General features: G+C 49.9%; 1 protein-coding gene across 6 annotated transcripts in view; it reads left to right on the forward strand.

Annotated features, from left to right (window-relative positions):
- The window catches only part of TACC1 (transforming acidic coiled-coil containing protein 1), a 93,107-nt gene that overhangs the window by 37,098 nt on the left and 30,026 nt on the right, over nucleotides 1-25,983 (forward strand). For 2 of the 6 annotated variants that reach the window (XM_030552209.1, XM_030552212.1), the window contains exons 1-2: nucleotides 10,570-11,237; nucleotides 12,202-12,317. In XM_030552209.1, coding sequence (XP_030408069.1) covers nucleotides 11,077-11,237; nucleotides 12,202-12,317 — 277 coding nt within the window. In that variant the 5' untranslated portion in view covers nucleotides 10,570-11,076. Of the gene's footprint in view, nucleotides 1-10,569; nucleotides 11,238-12,201; nucleotides 12,318-25,983 lie in introns of those variants that run through there. The other 4 variants (XM_030552210.1, XM_030552213.1, XM_030552214.1 and 1 more) reach the window with 2 other exon arrangements.

The following is a 25,983-nucleotide window of genomic DNA, read 5'->3' on the forward strand; positions in this document are numbered from 1 at the left end:
GAAAGGAATGCGAGCATAGATTTCCTCAGATGCCAGAAAATATCATGCCACTATATCAACCCATGGTACGCCCTCCCCTGGAATACTGCCTGCAGTTCTGGCCGACTCATCTCAGAAAAAATGTATTAGAATTGGAAAAAGTACAGAGAAGGGTAACAAAGATGATTAGGGAATGGAACAGCTTCTGTATGAGGAGAGATGAAAAAGACTGGGACTGTTCAACTTAGAAAAGAGATGATTAAGGGGGATATGATGGAGGTCCATAAAATCATAGATGGTTTGGAGAAAGAGAAGAATGAAGTGTTATTTACCCTTCACCTAACACAGGAACCAGGGGTCACCCAAGGAAATTAAGAGGCAGCAGGTTTAAAACAAAAACAAGGAAGTACTATTTCACCCAACACACATCAACCTGTGGAATTTGTTGCCAGGGGATGTTGTGAAGGCCAAAAGTATAATTGGGTTAAAAAAATAATTAGATATGTTCCTGGAGGATAGGTCCATCAATGGAAATAAGCCAAGAAGGTTAGGAACACAACCCCATGCTCTGGGTGTCCCTAAACCTCTGACTGTGAGAAGCTGGGACTGCACAACAGGGGATGGATCACCCGATAATTGCCCTGTTCTGTTCATTCCCTCTGAAGCATCTGGCACCTGCCACTATCGGAAGACAGGACACTGGGCTAGATGGACCATCGGTCTGACCCAGTATAGCTGTTCTTTATGTCATTTTTGGCGATTGGCATCCTGCATAACCATGAGACTATTTTAACACCTGCCAGAGGACCTGTCTGGGGTGGGAGCAGTGCATGTGTGAGTGTTATTCCAACTTTGTATGCAGCCCCCCAGGACCCGTTGTCTGTGCTGTGCGCTCCTTAGCAGTAGCTGGGGCTTTGGCCCCTATTTGCAACAGGCTTTATTTCGTGTTAGTAAAATTAAGCGATGGATTTGCTCCCCCAGCAGTCCAGGAGCCTTAACTGAGGATCCAACTGAGAGTCCTATTTGGAGTCAGGAAGGAATTTTCCTCCAGGTTAGATTGGCAGAGACCCTGGGAGTTTTTCACCTTCCTCTGCAGCATGGAGCACGAGGCACCTGTAGGTTTAAACTAGTGTAAATGGGGGATTCTCTGTAACTTGACATCTTTAAATAATGATTTGAGGTATTCAGTTACCCAGCCAGAGGTTATGGGCCTGCTACAGGAGTGGGTGGACAAGGTTGTGCGGCCTGTGATGTGCACGAGGTCAGACTAGATGATCATGAAAGGTCCCTTGTGATCTTAGGGTCAATGAGTCTTTGAGCAGCCACCTCCCAGGGAGAGAGAAGACCCGTTCTCCATGCTCCGTTCCTTGGCTTCTCTGCTATCACCGTGTAGTGGAATGTTAAACTGTACTGTACTGTTCAGCCACTAGGTGGTGCTCTGTATAAAAGACCTTATTTTAGCTCACCTCAGTTTAAAGGAAAAGACGTGGCCAAATTGGAGAGTCCAGAGAACGGCAGCAAAAATAAGAGGTTTAGAAAATGTGTCCCATGAAGCAAGGTTGAAAGAACTGAACATGTTTAGTCTAGAGAAGAGAGAGGTGGGGGGGGGGTTGTTTTTTGTTTTTTTTTTTGGAGGGGAGGAGATGAAAGTCTTTAGATGTGTAAAAAAGTTATCAAGAGGATGGTGAGCAATTGTTTTCCCTGTTCGCTGAGGGTAGGACAAGAAATAATTGTTATAGTTTGCAGCAAAGGAGATTTAGGTTGGATATTAGGAAAATCTTTCTAACTCTAAGGATAATTAAGCAGTGGAACAGGTTACCGAGGGAGGTTGTGGAATCCCCGTCATTGGACGTTTTTAAGAACAGATTAGACAGACACCTGTCAGGGATGATCTAGGTTTACTTGGTCCTGCCTCAGCACTGGGATGGCCTCTGCAGGTCCCTTCGAGCCCTACATTTCTATGATTTTATGAAAACAGAGAAACTTTTCCTGTTAGAAAAGCCAGAGCAAGGGACAAATTTAGAGATGATTTCTGAGCCTTTTGGTATGTGCAGCTGCTGTCACGGAACAAGGGATTCATGCCCTGCATTGTACACTCTCCCCTTCCATCCTGAAAGCAGCTAGAATGGAGTCTGCACAAACGTTGCAAAACCAGTGATCAACAGGGACACAAAATTTGCTGGAGTAGCAAGAGGCTGGATGATCCTGTAAGCAAAAGGATTGCAGGTGTGTTGAGATGGGAAAGATAGACTTGTGTCCCTGAGCAGGTTAATAAGGTCACTAGTGACGTTTGAGGGGAGACTGGCTGGCTGGTGAGGAGACATTGAGCCTTTTCACCTCTGAATTACTGGTCCCAATCCAAATTCATCACAGTCTGAATGCTGTTCAGCAGCCAGTCGGTGGATGCACTCCTGCTCCATCACCCAGTCACCATTGGAGAGATCTGATGGGGCCATCATCATGGTCTCTTTTGGCCTGCAAATCTGTGCATGAAGAACTGGAACTAAGTGGTCTCGCTGTTGGTAGACTTAGCAGAGGGGCTGATGGCTGAATGGGCCATGGAGACCATTTCCCTCTTGCCCGCAGAGACAGGATCCTTCTAGTTTAGGGTGGAGCCATGTGAATGAAGCTGCTTTGTTGATGGGGCACCTGTGTCAAGACAAATTTGTTCTCCAAGGCATTCGGGCTGTCACCTTTCTCACTTGCAAAATACAAAAGGGAAAAATGCATTTTGCTTATTTAGGTGGAGCAGTGATGTTGTGTTGGGTTTTTAAACATAACCCACTGTAGAACGAGGGGAGCAAGCTGAGGCTGGGAAGAGGACTGAGAGGGGCTTCCTCCCGCAAATACTGCCGTCCGTCCAGAAGTAGCATCTCAAAAGCACTTGGAAACCAGGCAGGAGCACAAAATGCAGGACAGACTCTAAAATAACCCTCCCTCTGGAGCCACTGATCTGCACAGACATCTCCGAACATGCTCCAGATGTAGGGATTCATTTGCAATTCGTGAATGCTGCTTGTGGAGCTCACCCTGTGCTGATGGGAGTTTGCAAGGCTGCCCCTTTGGAGACTGGTGTTGACTGGTGGTGAGCACTTTAAAGAAAGGTCTCAGGAAGGGATAGGGCAGAGCCAGCCAAGTCTGGTTAAAGTACACAATAACAGTGTGCAAGCTGCATGCATTGACGTTCAGTTCAGACTGACCTTTAAAACCGAACAGGTCGGTCCGTGAAATATTTATGCTTTTCTGCCTCCATTAAAGCGGACACCAAACAATAGCCTTGCAGACACTGATGTAGTAGCAGCGACGTTGTAATTACATTTTCAGTGACTGGATTGCACAGGGCGCCTTGGGGGGCAATGGAGCTCTCAGTGTTCGTAATGTGGAAGGAACACATAAGAGTTGTTCTAACAGTAGTTGACGAAGCAAAGCGCCAAGTGAGGAGGCTGTGAACAGAGAGAGACAGGGAGTTGAGCTTTAAATAGATGGATATTAAACCTCTGCAGAGCTTTGCTGCTGTGTGGAAACAGCCTCTGGTTTTCAGCCTTTCATTTAAAAGTAATACTAAAGCTAGCCAGGAGAGTCATTTGTTTGCGGGACCCAGCAGGGCCCAGGAACTGCTGAATCAGAGTGACTGTGACCAGAATCTTCTGCCCTGCATTGCCAGGGGCTTTGGTATATCACAAAGCTGACAGGAAACTTCATGGCTCATTCTCACATAAGAACAGAAGGCTCAGGCACAGTCTGAGGATAGTGCTGACCTCTGCTCTCAGTCCTGAAGATCTTCCCTTCAGAAAATAGTGGGGGACAAACTCTGGAGGGCAGGGCACCGTGGGACCTTGGATGGTGTGATGCAGGAGTGTGTCTATGAAGTGGGGAGCTCCAGATGGAGGCACTGAGTGAGCCCGGGTGCAGACTTGGGCTGCGTAATCCGAGGCTATATGGCACTACCCTCTTTCTAATGCTGCCATGTGTTTGTACAGCACCTAGCGCACTGAGGCCCTTATCCAGGAACATACTGCACTGCAGTGAATACAATCACTGATGCTGCTCGATGGGCAGACCAGGCACAGGCTGCAGACTGCCTGTGCCCCACTGGATCTCGTCATGGGCTCAGTAGCTTTTAAACCGGCAGATTCGCTCTTCTCTTTGCTCTGGGGGTCACACCTGCTGAGGGTGCTGAGCAGCATTTGGCTGTTGGTGATGCTGAAGGTGCATGTCAAAATCTGGTTTCCTCCTAGCTGTGTGCTCTTTCACTTGGGTGTTGCTCTGTGTGTGCCAGCATTACTGACAGGCTGGGATGGTTTGGGTGTTTTTCTTAATTGTCTATCATAAATAAATGGCAAGTGGATGCTGACTCTGCTCTTAAACCATCCCTGGTATCTTCACGCCCTCGGGCACTGCATGTACAAAGTTTGTCCACCTGCCTGACGTCTCTTACAGTGCCTCTGAAGCATTACAGTTTGGTTTCACCACCCCCATCCCTGCCTGTGGATGACAGGAGGCTCCTTTCTTGGCAGTACTGATTGTGCAGCCTTCACAATTGAAGGATGCTGTTAATTTCCTCCTCCTGATTGGCTCACGTGTCTCTGATCCCCGTCCAACAAGTGGAGGTTTATAGAAATTTGCTGAGCCAGATACTTCCTCTTTGCAGCAGAGATGGACTTGTGTTTCTACTGCCGACAACCCGGCCATCTTTACTTCTTCATTGTTCGCATTGTCATCTTTCTCAGCAGAGCCACTGGCAAAATCTGAATTGCCACGTTCTATTTTTAAATGCAGCAATGCAGTCACACTAGCTAGGTCCTTGGGTAAAAAGTGATTCAGGGGAGGCAGTGTTCAGATTATAGTGTGCAGCATTACTGGACTATTAATGCAACATCATCACATCTCTCAAAATCAGCTTCTGTAAAGATCTTCCCCCAAAACCAGCTTATACTCTGCAGCCCAGAAGTGCACAAACTGCAGGGAAAAACAACTGATTTCTATGCCGATTACCACCAGCCAGCGGGGAGGATGGTATTGTTATTAAAGCCTAGTGCTGGGAGTCAGGATGCTTAGGTTCTATTATTGACTCTGCCACTGATTTCCTGTGTGACCTTGAACAAGTCACTTAACTCCTCTGGTATGTCTACACTCAGGCAGCATGCGGAGTACAGACACTGCACACTCAGCTAGCAAGGCTATAAATAGCTGTGTAGATGGGTAGCCATATAGGGTGACCAGACAGCAAGTGTGAAAAATTGCGACATGGGCTGGGGGGTAACAGGAGCCTATATAAGAAAAACATCCCAAAATCGGGACTGTCTCTATAAAATTGGGACACCTGGTCACCCTAGAGCCACAGCTTAGGCGAGGCGAGTGCCCTACACACCTGAACCCCCAGGGTACGTACCCTACACGGCTCTCTACACATCCAGGCAGCGCCTCACTCTACTCTGCAATTATTAGCCATGTAATGTCCTACTGTGGCCTGTAGCAGCACAGGTAATGCCTGTACACTACACACCATCCCATGTGCCGCTGGAGCGTCAGTTTCCTCTCAGTGAAGAGAGGATAATTACACGGTCCTACATCACAGGGGTGTTGGAAGGGTGAATTTCGTAGGGCTCAAGTGTCCCATGGGAGGCAGTGTGGCCCAGTGGACAGGGCATGGACCGGGAGTCAGAAGACCTGGTTCTATTTCTGGCCCTGCTGCATGACCTTGAACAAGTTCCTTTAGTTCTATTTCTGGCTCCGCCACCCATCCTTTGCCTGTCTTGTATATTTAGGCTAAACTCTTCAGGGGAGAGACAGGATTTTACAGAGTGCCTAGCACAATGGGGCCGCATCGGGGATGTTATTTGACAGTTCTGCACAATGGGGATTCCAGCACCTTCCTTTGAACATCTGATGCTGGCCAGTGTTAGAGACAGTCACTAGACTAGACAGACCACTGGTCTGATCTGGTACACCTATGCCCTGGTATCTGGCATTCCTATGCTCATGTGAAAGCATTCCTAACTATTGCAATTAGCTGCTCATTTACAGAATAGATGTGTAAGCGGGGGAATGGTTCTGCTATTGTGGGGAACTTTCCTGGCTTCTGCGCTACCCCAGTGAAGTGGGCTGGCGGAAGGATCTGAGTCCTCGCTCCCACTTCCTTTACCCAGAGGTCTCCCTGCCCTTGAGGACTCCCCTTCCACTCTCCTGTCTGGCAGAGTCCTCGTAACCCCAACAAGGCTGGGCCCTGGATTCCTGGGGGACTCAACCCCCAACCCTGCTGTGGTCACCTAGGACAGGGACTAGGGTGTCCCCACTCCAGGGTACTCTCTTTGCACTGCACACCTCCCTGACCCATTGATCACATCATACAATTTAAAGCAAATACAAGTTATTTAATAAACAATTAATTTAAAAAAAGAATAAGGAAAAATGGAAAAGGTTAAAGGAAAACACATCACCCCACTCTGTGGCAGAGAACATTACAATAAGTCTCTCTGGAATGTCAGGGCAGTTCACAGTCTGTTCCTTGTAGGTCCCAAGCTTCCTTCTCAGGCCCTGGCTGTGCTGCAGGGATGCTGCGGGTTGGACACTTGCTCTGGCAGTGGCCACACACTCTCAGGCTCTGGGTGGCAGAACCCTTCTCCCCAGTGTCACCCCCACTCTGTCAGGGTTATGACAGAGTCTGGCCTGCAGAGCCTCTTGGCTGAGGCATCTCCCTGTGCTGGGCCCACTGCCCAGGGTCCCCCTCGCTCTCCCCTGCTGCTCACTGCACCCAGCTCCGTACTGCTCCAGCCCCAGCTCCACACTGCCTCAGCATGGCTGCTTCTGCTGCTCTGCCTTCAGCTCCCTGGGCTGCTTCTCTGGCTTCTCTGGCTCCAGCCCTGCTCCCAGGGCAGGTCTGCTCTGCAGGCTGCTTCTGTGACTCTCTCTTAGCTCTCACCCGCTTCCTGGGCTGCTTGTCTGGCCCCTCTGGCTCTGGTTGCTGCAGCTCCCCTCCCAGGGCAAGTCTGCTCTCTCTGGGCTGTGCTCTGGCTTTTTGGGCTGCAGCTCTGCTCCCAGCAGCTTAGCTTGTGGCCCCACTTCATCTGACTCAGACAATTCCAGCTCACACAGAGGATTGGACCCCCTGGCCTCCTGACTCCTTGATTAGCCTGCCTGCCCTGTCAATCAGGCTGATCTGGAGCATTGGCCTCTCCACACTGATCCTGGAGACTGTCAGTCTCAGACTCCTGATTTCCCATCGACCCCTCCCTTTTTAGTGCTGGGAGCTAGCAACCAAATACTCCCACTGAATGTTAGTAAGGGGGCAACAGTCCCCTTACAGATGCATGCTGTCTGTGATCCTGGCCTGTCACATGCAGACTATGTAGAATTGTGCAAGGTCACTATTACTTCTGTGCATTGCACTGAGCTGAGTTTCAAAGCTTTTGTTCCAATTGTTATCCCTTTGCCGGAATGTTTCTGGAAGTGGCAGGGGAAGAAGATGGATGAGTCAACTCTGAAACACAAACCTTTTTCCTCCAAGGTAATGCAAAGATTTCGCCCCGCAGCTTGGATCTTCATCTGCAAACATTCTGCTTGGGAAGGCTGAGATTGTCCTAGCAGCAATTGACTCAAATCTGATGATGCCAGCGCTTGTAACAAACCTGCTGCCAAATTCCTGTCCATTCCACCCTGGCATTTTGTGAATCTGGGAGGTGTCGGGGACCTGGTCCACCTCTCGCTGATGTGTGGGAAGTAATGAACTCAAGACAGTCTGTCTACACGCTGATGACTCTTAGAGCCTGTGACGAACTAGGAAAGTTCTTAATGTTTTCTCTGAATACTGTATTGGTGCCTCAGTGTCCCCATGGCAGTTCTTAAGTATCTGGCAGAGCAAAGGGCCAGTGCACCTAAATGCCTGACACTTTGTCTCCTAGCAACTGATGGCCTGGGCCCCTCCCCTGCAAAGGTGCCAGCTAAAGGTGTTGGAGACAAAGGGATCAGGTGACCTCCTGGCCCGGAAAAGGGGCTGAGGAGAGAGGAGGGGCTGGGAGGGGTTGTTAGTCTGGAGCTGGCTGGGGTCAAGGGTGGAGGGCAGACCTGGGGGTCTGGCTCACTGCCCCCCAGCATGGACCCAGCCGAGGGGTCCGGTTCGCTGTATCTACAAGCTCTGTTTTAAACCCTGTTCCTGTCATCAAATAAACCTCTGTGTTACTGGCTGGCTGACAGTCACGTCTGACTGCAAAGTGGGGGTGCAAAACCTGGTGGCTTCCCCAGGACCCCACTGGGGTGGACACGCTGTGGGAAGCGCACGGAGGGGCAAAAAATGCTGAATGCTCCAAGGAGAAACCCAGGAGGTAAAGCTGTGTAAGCTTCTTGCCCTGAACAAGTCTGCTCCAAGAAAGAGAAGGCTCCCCAAAGTCCTAACTGGCTTGGTGGGGAGCAGTTCCAGAGCATCGCCCGGTGACTCCATGACAACTGGGGAGACAGTCTGTCTACGCGCTGATGACTCTTAGAGCCTGATCCCACTTTATGGAAAGATTCCCAAGGGACTGCTCCAGAGGCATTTGTTTATGGAGAGTTATCACCTGACTAGTGTTTACTGGCTGAGCTTATTTTTGCAGGGAATTTGGTCACATCCCAAGGCGAGGCTGAAATCTCTTTAAAAACACCTTTCTTTAATAAATAAATGGTTTGCCCTGGGAACGCTCCTCCAGGGAGGTTTTAAAAGCCTCAAATATCAACCCAAACTAATGGAGCCAGAATTTCCCGGGAAAGTGTCTAGGGCAGGGGTTTGCCCCAGTTACTGTACAGATACCATGGCCCAGATCCCTGCTCTACCCACATGCTGGACCTTTCGGGTGGAGTTTGGACAGTGTCTGCTTTCTGAAGAGGTGGTACAGTGCATGCTTGTGGTTTGGATAGTAAGACCATGAGGCTGTTCCTTCCACATGGGCACAACACAGAACCTGAGAAATAGCCCGTGGCCAATATACCCTTTTCTCTTTGGCCACCAAGTGCAGGCCTGGGGCTGTGCTCAGGCATATGGCTGAGGTTCAGCACCCCATGTAAGCTTGCAAGCCCAGAGACGGCTGCCAGGCTGACCTCGTCTCTACTACCATTCCCAATGACTAGGCATGCACGGGGGGGAGACAGTATCTGTCTGGGGGCTGGTAAGAGGGTGGGGACATTAATTCTGCTCTTTAGATATCAAAGACATCTTCTCCTCTTTTAAGTGGGCCACTCTAACACTCCTGTGCAGCAGAATCATGTTTTCTTTCGCATGTCGGAGAGACGCAGGGCTGAGGACCTACGCCCACTGAAGATCTCTAGTTGTTATGCTGCCCAGAGGTGGTTAAAATGCCAGTTGGGTCTCAAAAAAACCAGAGAGGTCCCACATTGGAGCAGGACATGCAGCCACAGTGGCTGTACCAGGTCTGTGCTGCCTCTGGGATCGGAAACCTCACGTCCTGCAGAAAGAAGGTGGGGCATGGGGACTCCTGTCTGGGAGAGTGGCCTCCTAAAAGCCAGGTGTGCTGTTTGTCCACAACGTCTGTGGGTCTGGGTAATGGAGAAAACTCCCTTGCCCACGAGTGCACCGTGTTTGCTCTGTTGGCAGTTAGTGGCAGGGCTCTCTTGGCTCATTGAGTCCCTCCTGCTGCATCGTGGCAGGATACAGATACTGCCCAGGGCTGAGTCCGCTGCTCCAGGCTGGTGTAAATGAGGCGTACTTCAGTGGAGTTAGATTGGTGCAAGTGAGAGGAAAATCCCGCTCCTTGGGACCAATCCTCCTCTGCCTTTGTGCACTCAGTCTACACCGTTGCAACATGGGTGAAAGACTATCAGAGTGGAACGGTCACATTTTACACCCCACACGTGTTGCGAGGCCAGGGGGAATTGGGCCCTTGGTGTTCAGCCAGGCTCTAGGAGCAGCATGCGAAAGACATTCAGAAGCAGTCACATGCTTGTGGTCGGCATTACCCTATCTCTGCAGGACAGTAGCGGTCCCCTCGCGGGCAGTGCCCATGTGAACTGCTCTGAGCAGCAGCCCCTAAGCAGGAAACATGCTGCATGGTGAAAAGAGAACCAGGAAGCCCAGCTGCTCCCCCACACCCGTCAGAAATGCAGAGGAGCTGAGGTTTAACCAGTCAGCCAGCTCACTACAGAAACGCTCGCTCGACAAGAAGGCGAGAGAAACCCCAGCGAAAGCAGAAGGGAAAGCGAGGGGGTGGGGGCAGGAATGAAAGTTCATCTCAACAACAGCATGAAATAATACAAGGCAGCTCCATTGGGTGCAGCATCTTTGTGTCTTACCCCCTGGGTACCGAGATAAATAGAGCCACTGTGAGAGGAGCCTCGAAGTGCACTGGGAGGAGGGGTCTCTGTGTGCAGCTGTAATTTACCTGGAAGAGCTGGGGTCCTAAGGAGATCTGTTCTATAGCGAGCGAGGGGGAGGATAAATAGTCACTGAATCAAAGGCAGCAATTACTCACTCCCAGAGTGGATGTTTTGTTGCTATGGCATGGATAGGGGGGAGTTACTTTGAATTCTCCTCTCCCCTTGGTGTTTTTAACTTAGCAAGCCTGAAGTCTGCTCACTTCACCCCGCAAATTGGTCACAGCCAGTCTCCAAGCAGCAGGGGAAATAAGCTTCCCGTGCGACAAGGATGGGAGGCGCAGAGCCAGGCGTCCTCCCTGCCAGCGAGAGTAGTACAGTCCGAGGGGGAGGCTCTTTGGAGAATATACAGTCTGTTATCTGGCAGCCAGCTGATTCTAGCAGTCAGGGGGCTCGGATGGAGCGAAGAGGGCTGAGGTGGTGGAGCAGGTTCTGCTGACAAGGGTTTGTGCAGCACCTTGGAAATCTGGGACAAATTGCCCCTTTCTCTTACCATTCTTTGGAAGTGCAAGTCAGTGCTGCTGTTTAAGTTTCGGCGACAGGGGCGTGCAGCATCTGGAAGAGTCTCCGCAGCTCTGCAGGCAGCCTGCCCCAGAGGAAGCTGCCGAGAGCGGGGATCTGATGGTTCACTTTTAACCACATCCGTGCCTCAGCTAGAAATATTTACAGGCATTTGTCACCGTTACCCTCCATTTTGAAAAGAATCCCCTGGCAGCCGGACCTGGGAAAGCTGCTCTCATGGCGTTTAGCCCCTGGCAGATCCTCTCCCCAGTCCAGTGGGCCAAGTGGACGTGGTCTGCTGTGCGAGGGGGGGGTGCTGGAGACGGTGAGGATGGTGGGGTAAAGCAAGAGATAGAGGAGGACGACTCGCAGGCAGAGACCAAATCATTGAGTTTCAGGCAAGTATGCAGCATCCCTGCTTTGCTAGGACTCAGCCTTTGAACTTGTTACAGTCCCATTAATCTCCTGTCCCCACTGACTTGCACGTGTAATGGCATTGATAGCACGATGCATCCTTCCAGGGACAAAATGCTCTGCTGTGGCTCGGTGAAGTCCCATGTACTGCATCTACCCTGCTTATCAGTTCTCCCTTAAGAGCTTGTTGGCTATTCAGTGCATTGAATGTTCATCATTTGCATCTGCCTTTGCTAATTCTGTCCTTCCCTTCCGCTCCCTAGACAGTGTGTAGCGTTAGCATTATTAATTCCCAGCACCCTGGGATCTGCGCTCCTTTTCAGAAATGTTCAGCTTCGTGGATTTTAGGCAGCCTTAGTCCCACGAAGATGCAGCAATCGTAGGGAAAGGGAGTTGTGGCAGAGCAGTCCGGCAGGCCCCAGCAGCTGCTCTGACATGGTGCTCTCTGATCTCAATGCAAGTGCTAGCAGACATGAAACACGCAGGGAAAGGCTTGTTTTCTGAATTTCCCAACATCCAGAGCAGCTGGAGCTTTAGAGGAAGGGGCTCCAGTCAGAGATGCCATGTCCCAGGGGTCACTGACCCATGCTGAGATAGTCAGTGTGTGTTTTCACATAAAAACAATCTGTGTGAAAGGTACCCGAGTGTACTGGTGCTATGTGATTAATCTCTGATAGATGGGCATCTGGGGGAGGGAGGCTGGAAGGGAAGTTTCAAGGGGAATTGACTGTAACATGGTTTCACCTCCTCTACCTTTTTCCATTCATTAGCGTGGTGTGTTGGGAATGAATCACTCCAGCTACGGGATGTCATCTGCAGATCGGTTGATTTGCTGATTGGCCTGGGAGCTGGAATCCAGTCTGGATGCATATTTAGGGAATGTATGTGAAGCATTTCAGAGCTAGCCTTGAAAGTGGTAATTCTTCATTCTTTTCCCCTCCTTGGCAGCTCGGATTCGGAAGGCAATTTTGAGACCCCTGAAGCAGAAACCCCAATCCGGTCACCTGTAAAGGAGATCTGTGACCCATTGCTGGGATTGGCTGTGGCCGAGGCCAGAACCCAAGGTAAAGAGATCCATGAATCTTCTGGTCTCATTTTATTCTGCTTTGGATGCAGAAAAGGGGTTGGGGCTGGGAAGGGGAAGTTGTTCTTTTGAATAATGCTTGCCAGGTGTTCGCAGTTTAAATGCAGATGCTCTGGGCTATGCACCTGCTGCAAAGGGCCATTTTAAGTTGAGTGAAATGTTGATTTATTGAACAGTTTTGAGGGGCCAAGAGTTGCACTGATATGTGACAGAGTCAGTTCGATTTCCCAGCTCACGCCCTCGTGGTGCGCAGTTATAATCAGGTTGTTTTGCAATAGTTGGTCACACCCACCCGCTACCCTAGAGCAGAGATAAAGAGCAAGCGGGAATGTGGCAATACAGCAAAGATGTCTATAGATCTGGTTTTGTGCGTTACCCCGAGGGGCTGAGGCTTTTTCCCATGGCACAATGGAAAGCATAGCATGCAGCCAGAAGCTGCTCAGTCGAATGGAAGGGAGCAAAGGGTATTTGCAGACTCTTCTTTTTCAAAGTGCCCTCCCTAACATCTTCCTGAAAACCCTGCCTGGGTAAATATGTCTCTTGTTGGCTCGGGGAGTCACCTGATAGTCAGCTGATTGATGGGTGCCCTACAGTGGGCAGGCCCTTTGCCATTTGCGATGGCACAACTCTGCCGCCTTTCACAGTAGCTGATGTGATGTTTCATCCCTCAACCCTTCCTCAATACTGTCTGCAGCTGAGATTTTGTTGCATGGGGAAAGGGGATTTTATATCTCAGTGGCACAGTGCAGAGATAACAGAAGTTGACTTCTGGATACTTGGGACTGATTGAGTCACAAATTAAGTGGATTTGGATGTCTCACTTTAGTTGTTCCTGGGCATTTGTCCAGGTAACAGAAGCATAGCTGGACAATCTGACATGATAGCCTGTGCATTGTAAGCCCAAATCTAGAATAACAGGTGACAGCTGAGGTGTATTGGCAGAGCTGGGGTGGGGCGTGGGGAATTAACACTGAAATAGAAGGGGCTCCAACCGGCCAGCATTGAAGGGCTTTGGCAGAGCTGTACAAGGAATCTCATGGTGTGTGGATGGTATTGCATATAAACTGTGTGCAGAAATAGTCAGAGTCCACTGCTCTGACACAAAACTGTAGGTTGAATATACTGCAAAAGAGTAACAGCCATGTTAGTTCTGAGTGCCAGGAATCCTATCTGAATTTACCTTTGTTCAAATGCTGGCCCTAAAAGGGGTTGGAATGTGCATACTTCTCATGCACTAATGGTTTTTAATAGTTCTTCCCAGTGTGGTTGCTGTTAAAATTTTAGAAAGTTAAAATCTTGGATCCTCATTGTTTAAAAAACAGCCAGTGAGAGCTGCAGAGAACCAAGGGCTTCATTGCCCAGTCAGGTTCTCATGTCTCTATGGCTGCTATCAACCAAGATCCCATGATGCAATTATGATACCGTTGTATCTCAATCCAGTCATCTGCTCTCTCCTACATGCTGCAACCCTGAATTACCCTGGGTGCTCGCCAGCCCTGTTAGCCCTTCATACTCCCAGATTGAATTTCTAAGTGGAAATCAGGGTTAATGCCCCTGTGAGACTTGGTGCTGTTGTCAAATCTCATGTCTACATCTGCTTCTTGTTGCAATGTGGTGGCTTTGTAAACCATGTGAAAGGCTATCTGTGAAAAGGATTCAGTGGGACCCTCCCCACTCATCCATTCAATCTGCTGGAAAGGTGATTGAATCACATCAGAGCATGGTGACTTGTAGACCTCCAAGGCCATATGTAGGAGGGTAGGAACAGCACAGTACAGTGTCTCTGGGTGAGAGGGTAGCCGGGGACATGGAGTACATTGGGACTACCCACTGGGCATGCAGCGCTGGCTTGGTGACCTGATCTAGTCTCTGCCCTCCCTCACCCAACAGGGACTTATTGCCCTGGTGTTCAGCTCACAGGCATTTGCTGATTGCTCAGTCTGATTATGCTGGGTTTGTAATTCACCTCCCTCGAGCTGCAGCTGGTTACCTCTGCTCCATTAGGTGGTTGTTTCAGCCAGTGGGGTGCTGTGACTGAGGGAAACCTTCTAAGGGTATGTCTACATCTACAATTTTGCAGCGCTGGTTGTTACAGCTGTATTAGTACAGCTGTATAGGGCCAGCGCTGCAGAGTGGCCACACTTACAGCAACCAGCGCTGCAAGTGGTGTTAGATGTGGCCACACTGCAGCGCTGTTGGGCGGCTTCAAGGGGAGTTCGGGGAACGCGAGAGCAAACCGGGGAAGGAGACCAGCTTCGCCGCGGTTTGCTCTCGCGTTCCCCGAACCCCCCTGCAAACCGCAGGGAAGGAGACTTGCTTGCTCGGGGATTCGGGGAACGCGAGAGCAAACCGCAGGGAAGGAGACCTGCTTGCTCGGGGATTCGGGGAACGCGAGAGCAAACCGCAGGGAAGGAGACCTGCTTGCTCGGGGATTCGGGGAACGCGAGAGCAAACCGCAGGGAAGGAGACCTGCTTGCACGGAGGTTCGGGGAACGCGAGAGCAAACCGGGGAAGTAGACCAGCTTCGCCGCGGTTTGCTCTCGCGTTCCCCGAACCCCCCTGCAAACCGCAGGGAAGGAGACCTCCTTGCACGGAGGTTCGGGGAACGCGAGAGCAAACCGGGGAAGGAGACCAGCTTTGCCGCGGTTTGCTCTCGCGTTCCCCGAACCCCCCTGCAAACCGCAGGGAAGGAGACCTGCTTGCACGGGGGTTCGGGGAACGCGAGAGCAAACCGGGAAAGGAGACCAGCTTCGCCGCGGTTTGCTCTCGCGTTCCCCGAACTCCCCTGCAAACCGGGGAAGGAGACCTGCTTGATTACCAGAGGCTTCCTCAGGTATGCTGGGATACCTGCTTATTCCACGGAGGTCAAGAAAAGCGCTGGTAAGTGTCTACACTTGATTACCAGCGCTGGATCACCAGCGCTGGATCCTCTACACCCAAGACAAAACGGGAGTACGGCCAGCGCTGCAAACAGGGAGTTGCAGCGCTGGTGATGCCCTGCAGATGTGTACACCTCCTAAGTTGCAGCGCTGTAACCCCCTCACCAGCGCTGCAACTTTGTGATGTAGACAAGCCCTAAGTTGTGACTCTGTGGAGCTCAAGAGCTGGAGCTGCTCCTTACTGTGATGTTCCCTGTACTCCGGCCCACCATCAGACCCCAGTGCCACGTGAATGCAGTCAGCGCTGGGATCTGCTGCCAGGCCTTTCCACTACGGGACCATCCATCATTAGTGACCCTGGTCCCCTGCTGTTGCTGGGGCAGAGACCCTCGTGCTGGTCCAGCTAGACTGGCAGCAGGTGCTGTTTGTTTGCCTGAGTGGAGAGGTTCGTGCATTCTGACTGCCAAGGGCTAGCAGAGCAATCCTTTGCTTTTTAGAAAAGCCAGAGGTTACTCCATTTGTAGGCTGATGTTCTGGGGTGCAGAGAGTGGGATTTCTCAGGAGATTTTCTTTGCAAGGTTTCTGATCATCTCTACAAAGACTCTGGCTCAAGGAAGCACATTGCACAAGGCCTCAGGGAGGCACGTAAACATTTTAAATTCCTCGGAGAACTGCATTTTGCAACTGATTTTCCTGGGAAGAACTATTCCTAAAAACTACTGCCTGGGCCAAAATTCAGTGCACAAATGAACTGGCTCCTCATGGTATCATGGACAAAGGCTGCAGTGTTCCTGGGCTGTATTGCAGGGCATGGGGCTGGGGCTGCTAAGGGAGGGCAACCAGTTGACTGTAGGAAGTGTTGTATTTATGTTCTCATTCACTGACAGCTGAATGTCAGGGGTGAGCTACATACCGGTGCTACTTCTGGTAAACAGGAGGGGTTTGCCACTGGCTGCTAGAGCCAGCTCCTCATGGGTGTTGCGCAGCAAATTGCATGAGTGGCACATAGATTGAGGTCTTGTTGGAAGGTCACCTTGTACAGATGATGGCTCCTGGCGAGCTTGTCCCTTTCCGGTAGTTAGCTGTTGGGTTCAGCTGCTGCCGATGAAATAGATCCATTAGAAAACACGAACCTTACCAGAATACACAAACCCAACTCCAGCCACATGGACTTGGGTCTCTGGAGCTCTTGACCAGGGAGCAATTCGGAGCTGCTGATGGAGTGAGGCAGGCACAGGCCTGCGGTAGTTCCCGTCAGTGGTAGCAGTCACCATCTCTCTCCGGATACGAAAAACAGTCTGTTAGGAGGCTCCATCCATTGCCCTCCAGCAAAATTTCTGTGACGTACCTGGCTCTTGAAATGATGGAGTGAGGCCACTCATGATGCATATACTATGCTCGGAAGGCTTCCTGGGATATAAGGCTGCTGGACCTTGGCTAATGCATACATTAAACCCTCCTCATAACAATGCACCTTGGTTCCCCTGGAGGCTGGGAGGGCAGTGTACTTTAGCACAGTCAGCTGGCGAGCTGCCTGGCACTCAAGAGCTGCGGTAGCTGTCATTGATACAATAGTCAGTAGTCAATCCAGTTTAACGACTGCTTATCAGTGTTTAAACAACAGAGGTATCAGGGACAGCGACATCAGGGTGCCCAGAGTGTTTGGGAAATGGCTGCTGTCCGGAGAAGCTTCATGCACAGACATGCCACTGCCATTCCCAGTGCTCAGATGGGTTAGTGGGACTAGAAACTCATTTATCCATGTAAAATTGTGATGTATGTAGAAACAAAATTAGGTTACGAAAACTGTAAGGACAAAGCACTGAACGGGGGAGGACTGTTGCATAGACAGTCGAGTTAGGGATAGATACATTGTCAGAGTCATAAATACAGAACGTCTCACTCATTTTTCAGGCCAGGCCACTGGCTCATTCTCACTTTCCACACAAAATCTTCTTAACTCTTTTTTCTTTATCATCCAGGACTATAGAGACCCTAATTCTGCCCTACTCTCTCTAAAGACACCTCCTCCTTCCCTCCTACAGAGTTAGTTTTCACAAGGAATTAAGCAGAAGGACTGAAAATAGATCCTGGATTGTAGCAGCTCTCACCAGCATTTACTTCTCTTACTTGTGATTCAGGCTCATGTTATACTGTATATTAACAGCATTATCACTGGTTGGTTTGTAAAGCACCATTCACAAGTATCCTAATGCTTAACAGCAAAATAGACTTAAAACAGACCAGTGTCTGTTAAACAACAGTGAAAAACCAGCAGAGAAAAGTCTAGCTTTAAAAATATGAGCTGAGTCTGCAGTCCAAATGTCCTGGGCTTGCTCAGTGTCTGAGCCCTGCCAAAGAAGAGGGACATGTGTAACATATGGAACACACAAAGAATGAGTCAAATGGAAAGGCTATAGATAGTAAAGGGTTGTTCTCGTAGGCACTTGGCATGCCGGGCTGTGGGGAATCATTGCTGGTTCATTTGGCTGGAATGTGTAGAATAAAAAGGGAACAAGGTCTTTGCAGCGTGTTGCTGCTGCCAGTTTTTATTGACTCATTTGGAAATGGCAGAGGATGGGACGTTTGGTCTGTGTTTGGGTTAGTCAGTATTGCATTTCATTCCCTAGACTAGCGAGTACTATTGTTATTGTACATGTGTATAAGGTGGCCACCACTGCAGTGCCCTCTATATACATTCTGTTCAAGAGAGTATAAAATAGGGAACCTGCTCGCCAATTCCATCCTGCAAACCAATTACCCTGACAGGACCAGCGCTGCGGCCTTGCTAGGCATGTGCACAGCATTCATCACCCCCACAGCCGATCCTTTCCATCAGCATCTCCCAACGACCGGTCCATGGACTGGCACCAGTCTCTCTGACACTGTATAGGAAGGCAGCCAGCGGGTCCCTGGTATCAAAAAGGTGAGGAAACCCTGCTTTACAGTTCTATATCCCCTTCCATCAGGGGGTCCTCAGTGCTTTGCCAAACCCCAACGCATTAAGCCTCACTGCCCCAGTGAGCATAGGTGCTGGAAGTAGGGGTGCTGAGGGTGCGGCAGCACCCCCCCAGCTTGAAGTGGTTTCCATCACACACAGGATTTACAGTTTGGTTCAATGGCTCTCAGCACCCCCACTGTACAAACTGTTCCAGCCCTTATGCCTGTGAGCTGGGGGAGTATCAGGGTCTGTGTTTTGCAGATGGTGAATCTGAGGCTCCGAGAGTGGAAGTGAATTGCCAGAGGTCATGGAGGAAGTCAGTGGCAGAGCTGGAGATAAACCTCAGCGGCCCAGTTCGCCACTGCCCAGCACCTTGTGCTGTGATTTGCACCTGTGCAATGAGGGTATGGAACGGTCTCACATTCTGCCACCAGTTTCCAAGGTGCAGGGCAGTGGAGAGTCCAGCCCCACATCTCCTAGATTTCAGCTCTGTGCCTCAATCCCAAGACTAGCCTTTCTCCCTAGCCATGGGTCTGACTGCCACAGGAGGCTTCACCATCTACAGTGGGTGAAAAGCCTGAACAAAACAATTCATCTTCCCTTGCAATGTGAAAGTGACCAGGCATGCAGTGGATTCCAGAGCCACAGAGAATGGCTCACAGACTGCATGGTCTGTTTTCACAGTGGGACTGCGGGGCATGGCCATATCTCTGACGTGCTGCACAGAAGAATTAGGGTGCCCTTTTCATGATCAAAGGAGCCAGCGAAGAAGTCAGTAAGAAAAGTTGCCCCAAAGGAGTTGTGATCGGGCTGCATTCAGCGGGTCAGTGTGCGCTGCCTCCTGGCTTTGGTTGGGAGCAGCCTGTCAATCGTAAAATTGTTTCCTTCCAAGTCACTTTAGAGCGTTTGGTAGAGTTTAATACAAACCAGCACCATGCAGTCAGGCTGGTGGAGCAGCTGGGCTTTGAGGAGAATCGGCTGAGTGTGCCGCACTTGGGCTCTTCTGCCATGCACACGTGAGGGAAGGGGAGCTTGGTGGTCTTTGCACAGCCTGCATGCACATTCTCCAAACATGACTCACGCAGCAGCAGCGTGGGGGTGGCTGTGCGGCAGGAGAGACTCTCTTTGGAATGTAAATGCACACACAGGCCTCTGCGTAAGGAGCAGAGCAGCACACAGCAAGGGCAGTGCTGGAAAGTATTCCCAAAAGGAATAGCTTGCAATAGCAATTGGGATGGCTCTGCTCATTCCCAGGCTAGCTGGAGGGATAGATGGACTGCCAGGTACTTGCGTCTGCTGCTGCAGTGACTTTTCTCCCGAGTGCAGGGAAGGCCCTGTGGGTCACTTGCATTTTGCATCCTGTGTCATTGTTCCTGAAAAACGCATGTCGTTCTTCTGCCACTGATGGGCAAGCAAGTTGGAGTCAAAGGAAATGCAGGGAGGAGGAAGAGCAGCTGCCAGTTTGGGGGAGGAGGGCTCTCTGGCTGGGCTGTCCACTGGGTAGGCAGATTAGGCTGCAGTGAATTTGCATAGTGGCTAGTAAAACCAGAGAGATGGATTTGGCCCAGTTTGCATAGCTGGATATGAAGTGTTGAGAGACTAGTTTTTTATTCTCTCCACCCACCTACCCCAACCCAGATAAAAGCAGTGGAAGCAGAATAGAGAAATTGGCTGGTGCTGGGAGGTTAGCAGAGGGCTCTTGTACTGAACAGTGCCCGGATCGAATAACGGGCTTTGTTGTTGTTGGAACATCTCATTTCAAAACTCTTTAGACTAATCCTCTCCCCCAGCCTCTGACTGATTCCCTGCAGAGGGTGGGCCCTGGGGAGGGAGGAGGGTGGGCCCTAGCCATGAACTGGCTACACAGGGGAATTTGAACTATGCAGCCAACACCCTGCTGAATAGTAAGCCTGCATGCATCCTGCGCAGGGGAGCACACCATGGAGAATGGCCTTCCGGATGGCTCATGGCAGCAAAACACCCTCACGCTTGAGATAATGTTGCCGTTTGACACTTGTGGAGAAGGGCCCACTAGGCTCAAGGAGGGGCATTTTCAAACTCCCGTGCTCCCTGTCCTTACACAGTGCTGTTCAGGGTGACCAGATGTTCCAATTTTATAGGGACTGTCCCGATATTTGGGTCTTTTTCTTATATAGGCTCCTATTCCACCCCCCCGCCCATCCTGATTTTTCTCCCTTGCTGTCTGGTCACTCTAGTGCTGTTTGGGTGAGCAGTGTTACTCATCCTGACCTCCTCTCAGCTACAGGTCTTTGTGGATAAACCAGCACCCCTGTAGGGCGTTTTGGGTGGGCCTAGGATCCACCAGGGCGCTGTGTACAGCCTGGCCGTGATGTGGAAAAACCGATGGCATGTAAAATAATCTTATCACGTAATCAGCACAGAGCCTCACACCCCCTCAGACACACTGCGGAGAGAAGCAGTGAGAGTCAAAGCTGCTGGGAGAGTGGGCAAGTTCTGAAGGGCCAGAGCCACACTGTGCCATTCCGGGCCTCACACAGCTGAGGGGGTGTGTACTGTGTGTACAAGGATCGTCTGCTGCCTTACCGCTGTCCCCTGTGGGATATTAACAAGGTAGCCAGACCCCGGAGCTGGAATCCAGGATTACCTCAGAGGCGGGGTGGCATGTGCATTCGGGGAATGTGAAGAGGGGATTTCTACTACAGAGATAAGAATGAGGAGTCCTTGTGGCACCTTAGAGACTAACAAATTTATTTGGGCATAACCTTTCGTGGGTTACAGCCCACTTCATCAGATGCATGCAGTGGAAAATACAATAGGAAGATATATATACACGGAGAACATGAAAAAATGGGTGTGTCCATACCAACTATAACAAGACTAATCAATTAAGGTGGGCTATTATCAACAGGAGAAAAAAACTTTTGTAGTGATTATCAGGATGGCCCATTTCCAACAGTTGACAAGAAGGTGTGAGTAACAGTAGGGGAAAAATTAGCATGGGGAAATAGTTTTACTTTGTGTAATGACCCATTCACTCCTAGTCTTTATTCAAGTCTAATTTAATGGTATCCAGTTTGCAAATTAATTTCAATTCAGCAGTTTCTCGTTGGAGTCTGTTTCTGAAGGTTTTTTTGCAACTTTTAGGTCTGTAATTGAGTGACCATGGAGGTTGAAGAGTTTTTGGATTGTTTTTTGAATAAGAGATAAGGCTGCTCTTTACTGCCCCACTGGCTTTTCTCTCTTACAAAGGCTGTCCCCCAGACCCAGCACTGCATCCCCTGTTGCCCCACAAGTGCTGGGGCTCTGACCCCAGTCCTGCATTTGTTTGTTTCTGCAGTTTAGATTTTAGTGACCGCTGTCCCTCCCATCAAGTTAAGACAGTCCTCCACCCAAATGATCAGTGCCTTGCGGTGACCATCTCTTGCCATTTGGAATTTGCTGCAAGCCTGTCAGCGTCCTTAATGCACATTTCCTGTTTCCAGTATAACCCAGCTCCCCACATGCTTAGGGGAAAGGTGGGCTCTGCCACAGCCTGCAGGGTTAGCAAGTCTGGGCTCTGGTGGGCATCAGGAGGGAGCAAATTACAAAATCAAAGTGCCTTCCCAGAAGAGTCAGTTCACCAGTATTTCCCATGAGGGAGCTCCAGCCAATCTCAACATCCAAGCTCAAAGTGATGGTAAGCAAAGTGTCATTCTCCCGCAGAACCCAAACCCGCATGCAACTCTCACACAGGGGTGTGGTTCACAGCAGAGGTCAGAGAGGTGACCTCCACAGAGATGGAGTAGCTTGTTCTTTTATTTACTCAAGGTAGATTAATTTAGACTGATTTAAGTTTATGCCTGTCAACACGTTGGCTATGAGGAGAATGCACTGCCCCGGAGTATAAAATGTGGCTGTCCTGTGACCCTTTAATTTTAGGGTCAGATCTTCCCTTAGGAATAGGTACCACAGCAGTAGCCTGAAACACTGTAGAACAGGCCTAGTAAAGCACTGTGAACTTTGTTAACAAGGGTTAATTATCCTGTTAACAAGTGGGAGGAAGACCCTCCCCAGTGCTGACTTGGAGAGCTATACAGTCACGGCTTCACAAAAGTCATCTCATTGTGGTTGTATTTGGTAATATATTTCACAAGGGCAGGAAGGTAGTTTCTAGCGGAGGACATTCCCTCCCCAGCCTGGAGTGCAGACAGTCCTTCATGCTTCATTTCCAAGGCTTTTAGCATATTGAGGATCAATTATGCAAATCAGAAGCCACCAGCTGAGTCAGGCTTGGTTCAGCATCCTGGATTAGTGCAGGAATGTGGATATTTCTCTGCTCCATGTTTACCTTCCTTTGCTGATCCATAGTGCACCCAGAAGCCAGAAAACATGGAACGGTGACAGATTCACTTTGATAGACATAAATTCCTTACGAAGATGAGTGCTTTGATGTTTAGCAGGCCAGATGGGCTGTCCCGCCTACCATAATTCATATTCCCCTTGTGAAAGTGTGTTAGCATTTGCATTATTTCAGACATGTTGCTGTACTGCTTACACTGGCTGGCCGGAGGTAGAATCACAGGTCGTGGTACTGGCTTCACAGGACTAGCACTACGCCTTGAAGTCTCCTGTGCTATTACAGATTTTCAAACAAGCTCTGTACACCACAGCCAAGGACAGATTTTTCAGAGACATCCAGAGGGGTTGCCATAGGGGTTGCAATGGGAGATGAGCACTTAAAACTCAGGCTTCAATTATGAGTGCTGAGTACTGGGAAATCTGGCCAAATGCCCCTTGCCAAAACGCAGGAGGCATGCAGAAGAGTTGAGGATGGGCTTTCATTACTGTAGGCATTTCCCCCTCCCTTCTCAGCCCAGCTCACAGCTGTACCATCCCTTCTGCATCTAGACACTTGACGGCTGTAGTTTTCAAAGTGTCTGAGCAGAGGAGGATCCCTTGAATGAGAAGAAAAGATTAAAAAGTAAAGGATTTAGGAAGACAAATGGCGGGAGGGAACTGCAGTAGTTGTGGCCGGCAGTGATGAAGTTGTGGGTCAGGATCCAGGATTGAGGCTTTCAGACAGCATAGTGTTGAGCATGATATGAATATGTAGACAGGATTTCTGCAGAGGGGGCTAGCTGCCATGAGAATGAGATTAGGCAACATTCCAGGGATGTGGGGAGAGAGAATCTTCTAGAAAAACTCAGAGATATTCCTGGGTTGGTTGGTTGTGAGCTAAATCTATCATTTTGAACACACCCTCTGTTCTGTTAACAGACCCTGCCTTTTGTATATTTTCCCCTCAAGCATATACACTTGTCTGCTTTCACTGCACTGTGGCGTCTCCCATTTATACATCTCAGGGATGTGAGCCATGCATTTTGTGTAAATGAAAGAGAACCGGTGGCATGGGGCTTCTATACCTAGAGCAGATGTTTAAAATACTAATCAGAGAACCTACTGATTGGTCATGTGTCTCCTTTGCTGATTCAGACACACAGCATTTTAATGTTTGCAAAAACTGTCTTCAGATAATCGCCTTCCCCGGTACCTGACTTGTGAGGGGACCGCTCTGTGCTTCTGAGCTCACAGCCCATTCCCAGGAAGATGACTACCAGGAAGATAAAGAATCCTTCAAAGGGAAATGGGAGCATAAAATAAATGACAGCAAGCGAAAGCTTAAGACAGTTCAGCTTGGCTTGGCTTCCTGGTTTAGATCAGTGCTCCGGAAGGGGCACAGAATCACCACCCTGATGTTAGGAGCATTATGCAACAGGAGGGCTCTTTGGTGACTGATGAGCCCCCAAGTGGTTGCTGTGCTTGTCAGGATTAATAAGGCAGTTTCTGGAGAGCAAACACAAGGATGTCAGAAGCAAGCAGAGCCACTGTCAAACCAACTCCTGCCCTGTGGGGCTCAGCATATGAGTCCTTAGGAAACCTTTAGACGTTTACTGTGCACCTGATCCAGCCACCCTTACTCGGGGCAGGTGCTGCCTTACCTAAACGAGCATCCCCCTTGCTAGTGTCACTGTGACAAATTCAGGCCTCATCATGTCTTTTCCGTGTGCTGGAGTGGGCGGGGGAGTTGCATAGCACCGCTCACCCTGCAGGAAGGCGTGTGACACTGGTCACTGCTGGAGATTAGAGACCTACATACAAAGGGATTTTCCTTGGGCTGCATCATGTTCAGAGGTTCCCTGTAAATTCGCAGGATACTTTTAAGCGTGGCCCTAGAGCCGAGAGGACTGGAATCCAGGGGAGCAGTTAAAGTTGGGACCATCATCTCAAAGGTCTCAACCTGTCTGCTGTGAACAGCACCTTTGCCTGCAGGAATGCTGAAATGCAGGCAAGGTGGGGGAGGTAATATCTTTTATTGGACCAACCTCTGCTGGTGAGAGAGAGACAAACTTTTGGGCTCACACTGAGCTCTTCTTCAGGCTTGGGAAACTCACTCAGAATGTCGCGGCTGAATATCGTGGGACCAATCCAGCATGGACGTTACACTGTGCTTCTGTGGGCTGCAAACACTGACTTTAGGGAGCACTCTTTCCTCTGGCTGCTTTTTGGTTTTGTTTTATTGTTTTTGTTTTTTTGCCTGAAATCTGCATTCACCTAACAAAGGCTGCCATAGAGGAGAGATATTAGGTTGTGGCTTTCAAAGGGGTGTAGGGAATTGGGTACCTAACACATTTACTGCTCGAAGTGGAACTGTACAAAGGTGAATAACTGTGTACCATACACTACCTGCAGTTAACCTGCTCCCCCAGTGAAGTATGGACACCCACATGTGCACTCACAGTCAAATTGCCATAGCACCGTCCAGCTCTGCTCAGCTGCCCTTGTAACCCAAGCTGCAGCCTTAATTTGTCCTTTAAACACTGAGACTGCTTTTCTTTACACTGAGGCCACTTGACAGCTTTTTGGCAATGTAATGGGGCCTTCAAGCGGACATAATTGAACCCTGGACTGGTGTAAACAGCCTCCTTGTAAATGCAAGTGAATCGCACGGACTTGGGAGAAATGATGCTTAGGCTGAAGGCAGGACTGGCGCTAGAGGTTTGAGCGCTCTAGGCGCACGGCCATTTCGCCGCCCCGCGCGCTGGTCCCCCGGCTCCGCAGTCCTGCCTGTGGACAGTCGGCTGCTCCCGCAGCTCCGGTGGAGCTTCCGCATTCGTGCCTGCGGGAGGTCCACCGCAGCCGCGGGATCAGCTGACCATCCGCAGGCACGACTGCAGCAGCACCACCGGAGCCGCAGACCAGCGGACCCTCCGCAGGCACCTCTGCGGCAGCTTCACCGGAGCCGCCTGCCGCCCCCTCCAGCAAAATTCAGCCCCCTAATAATGCTGGCGCCCGAGGCGATTGCCTAAGCCACCTAAATGCAAGCGCCGGCCCTGGCTGAAGGTGGTGTAGTACTGTACCATACTCCTCTTCCATTAACAGGACACTTCCCCTCATTGGGATGGGAAGTAAAGAAATGGAGAAAGGCATGGAGCTTATGAGATGGCCGCTGGTAGTATTGTTAACTGGCTGTATCCAAATGGCAAAGTACATAGCTGCTCCTACTGGTGTTCTTTTGAACAAGCCACTTCATGCGTCTCCAGCTATGGCCATGGAATAACAGCAAGGCACAAGCTGGTAGTTTGTAGAAGGACTTGAAAAAATTCCCTGTCACATATTAGCTCAATGACAAAATATAACTAAGGTAGTTGAAAAATATCTGTATTGCCTCTTATCCCTAGAGACCTGCCCCTTTTGCCGCTGTCTGTGAAATAAAGTAAAATTATGTTGTTTCAGAGGAACTTCTAGGTTGTTTTCTCAAGTTGTGGTTGCTTTAGACTGATTTGGCTTTTTTACTTCTCATCGCA

This window comes from Gopherus evgoodei, chromosome 2 (assembly GCF_007399415.2).
Source record: "Gopherus evgoodei ecotype Sinaloan lineage chromosome 2, rGopEvg1_v1.p, whole genome shotgun sequence".
NCBI lineage: Eukaryota > Metazoa > Chordata > Testudines > Testudinidae > Gopherus > Gopherus evgoodei.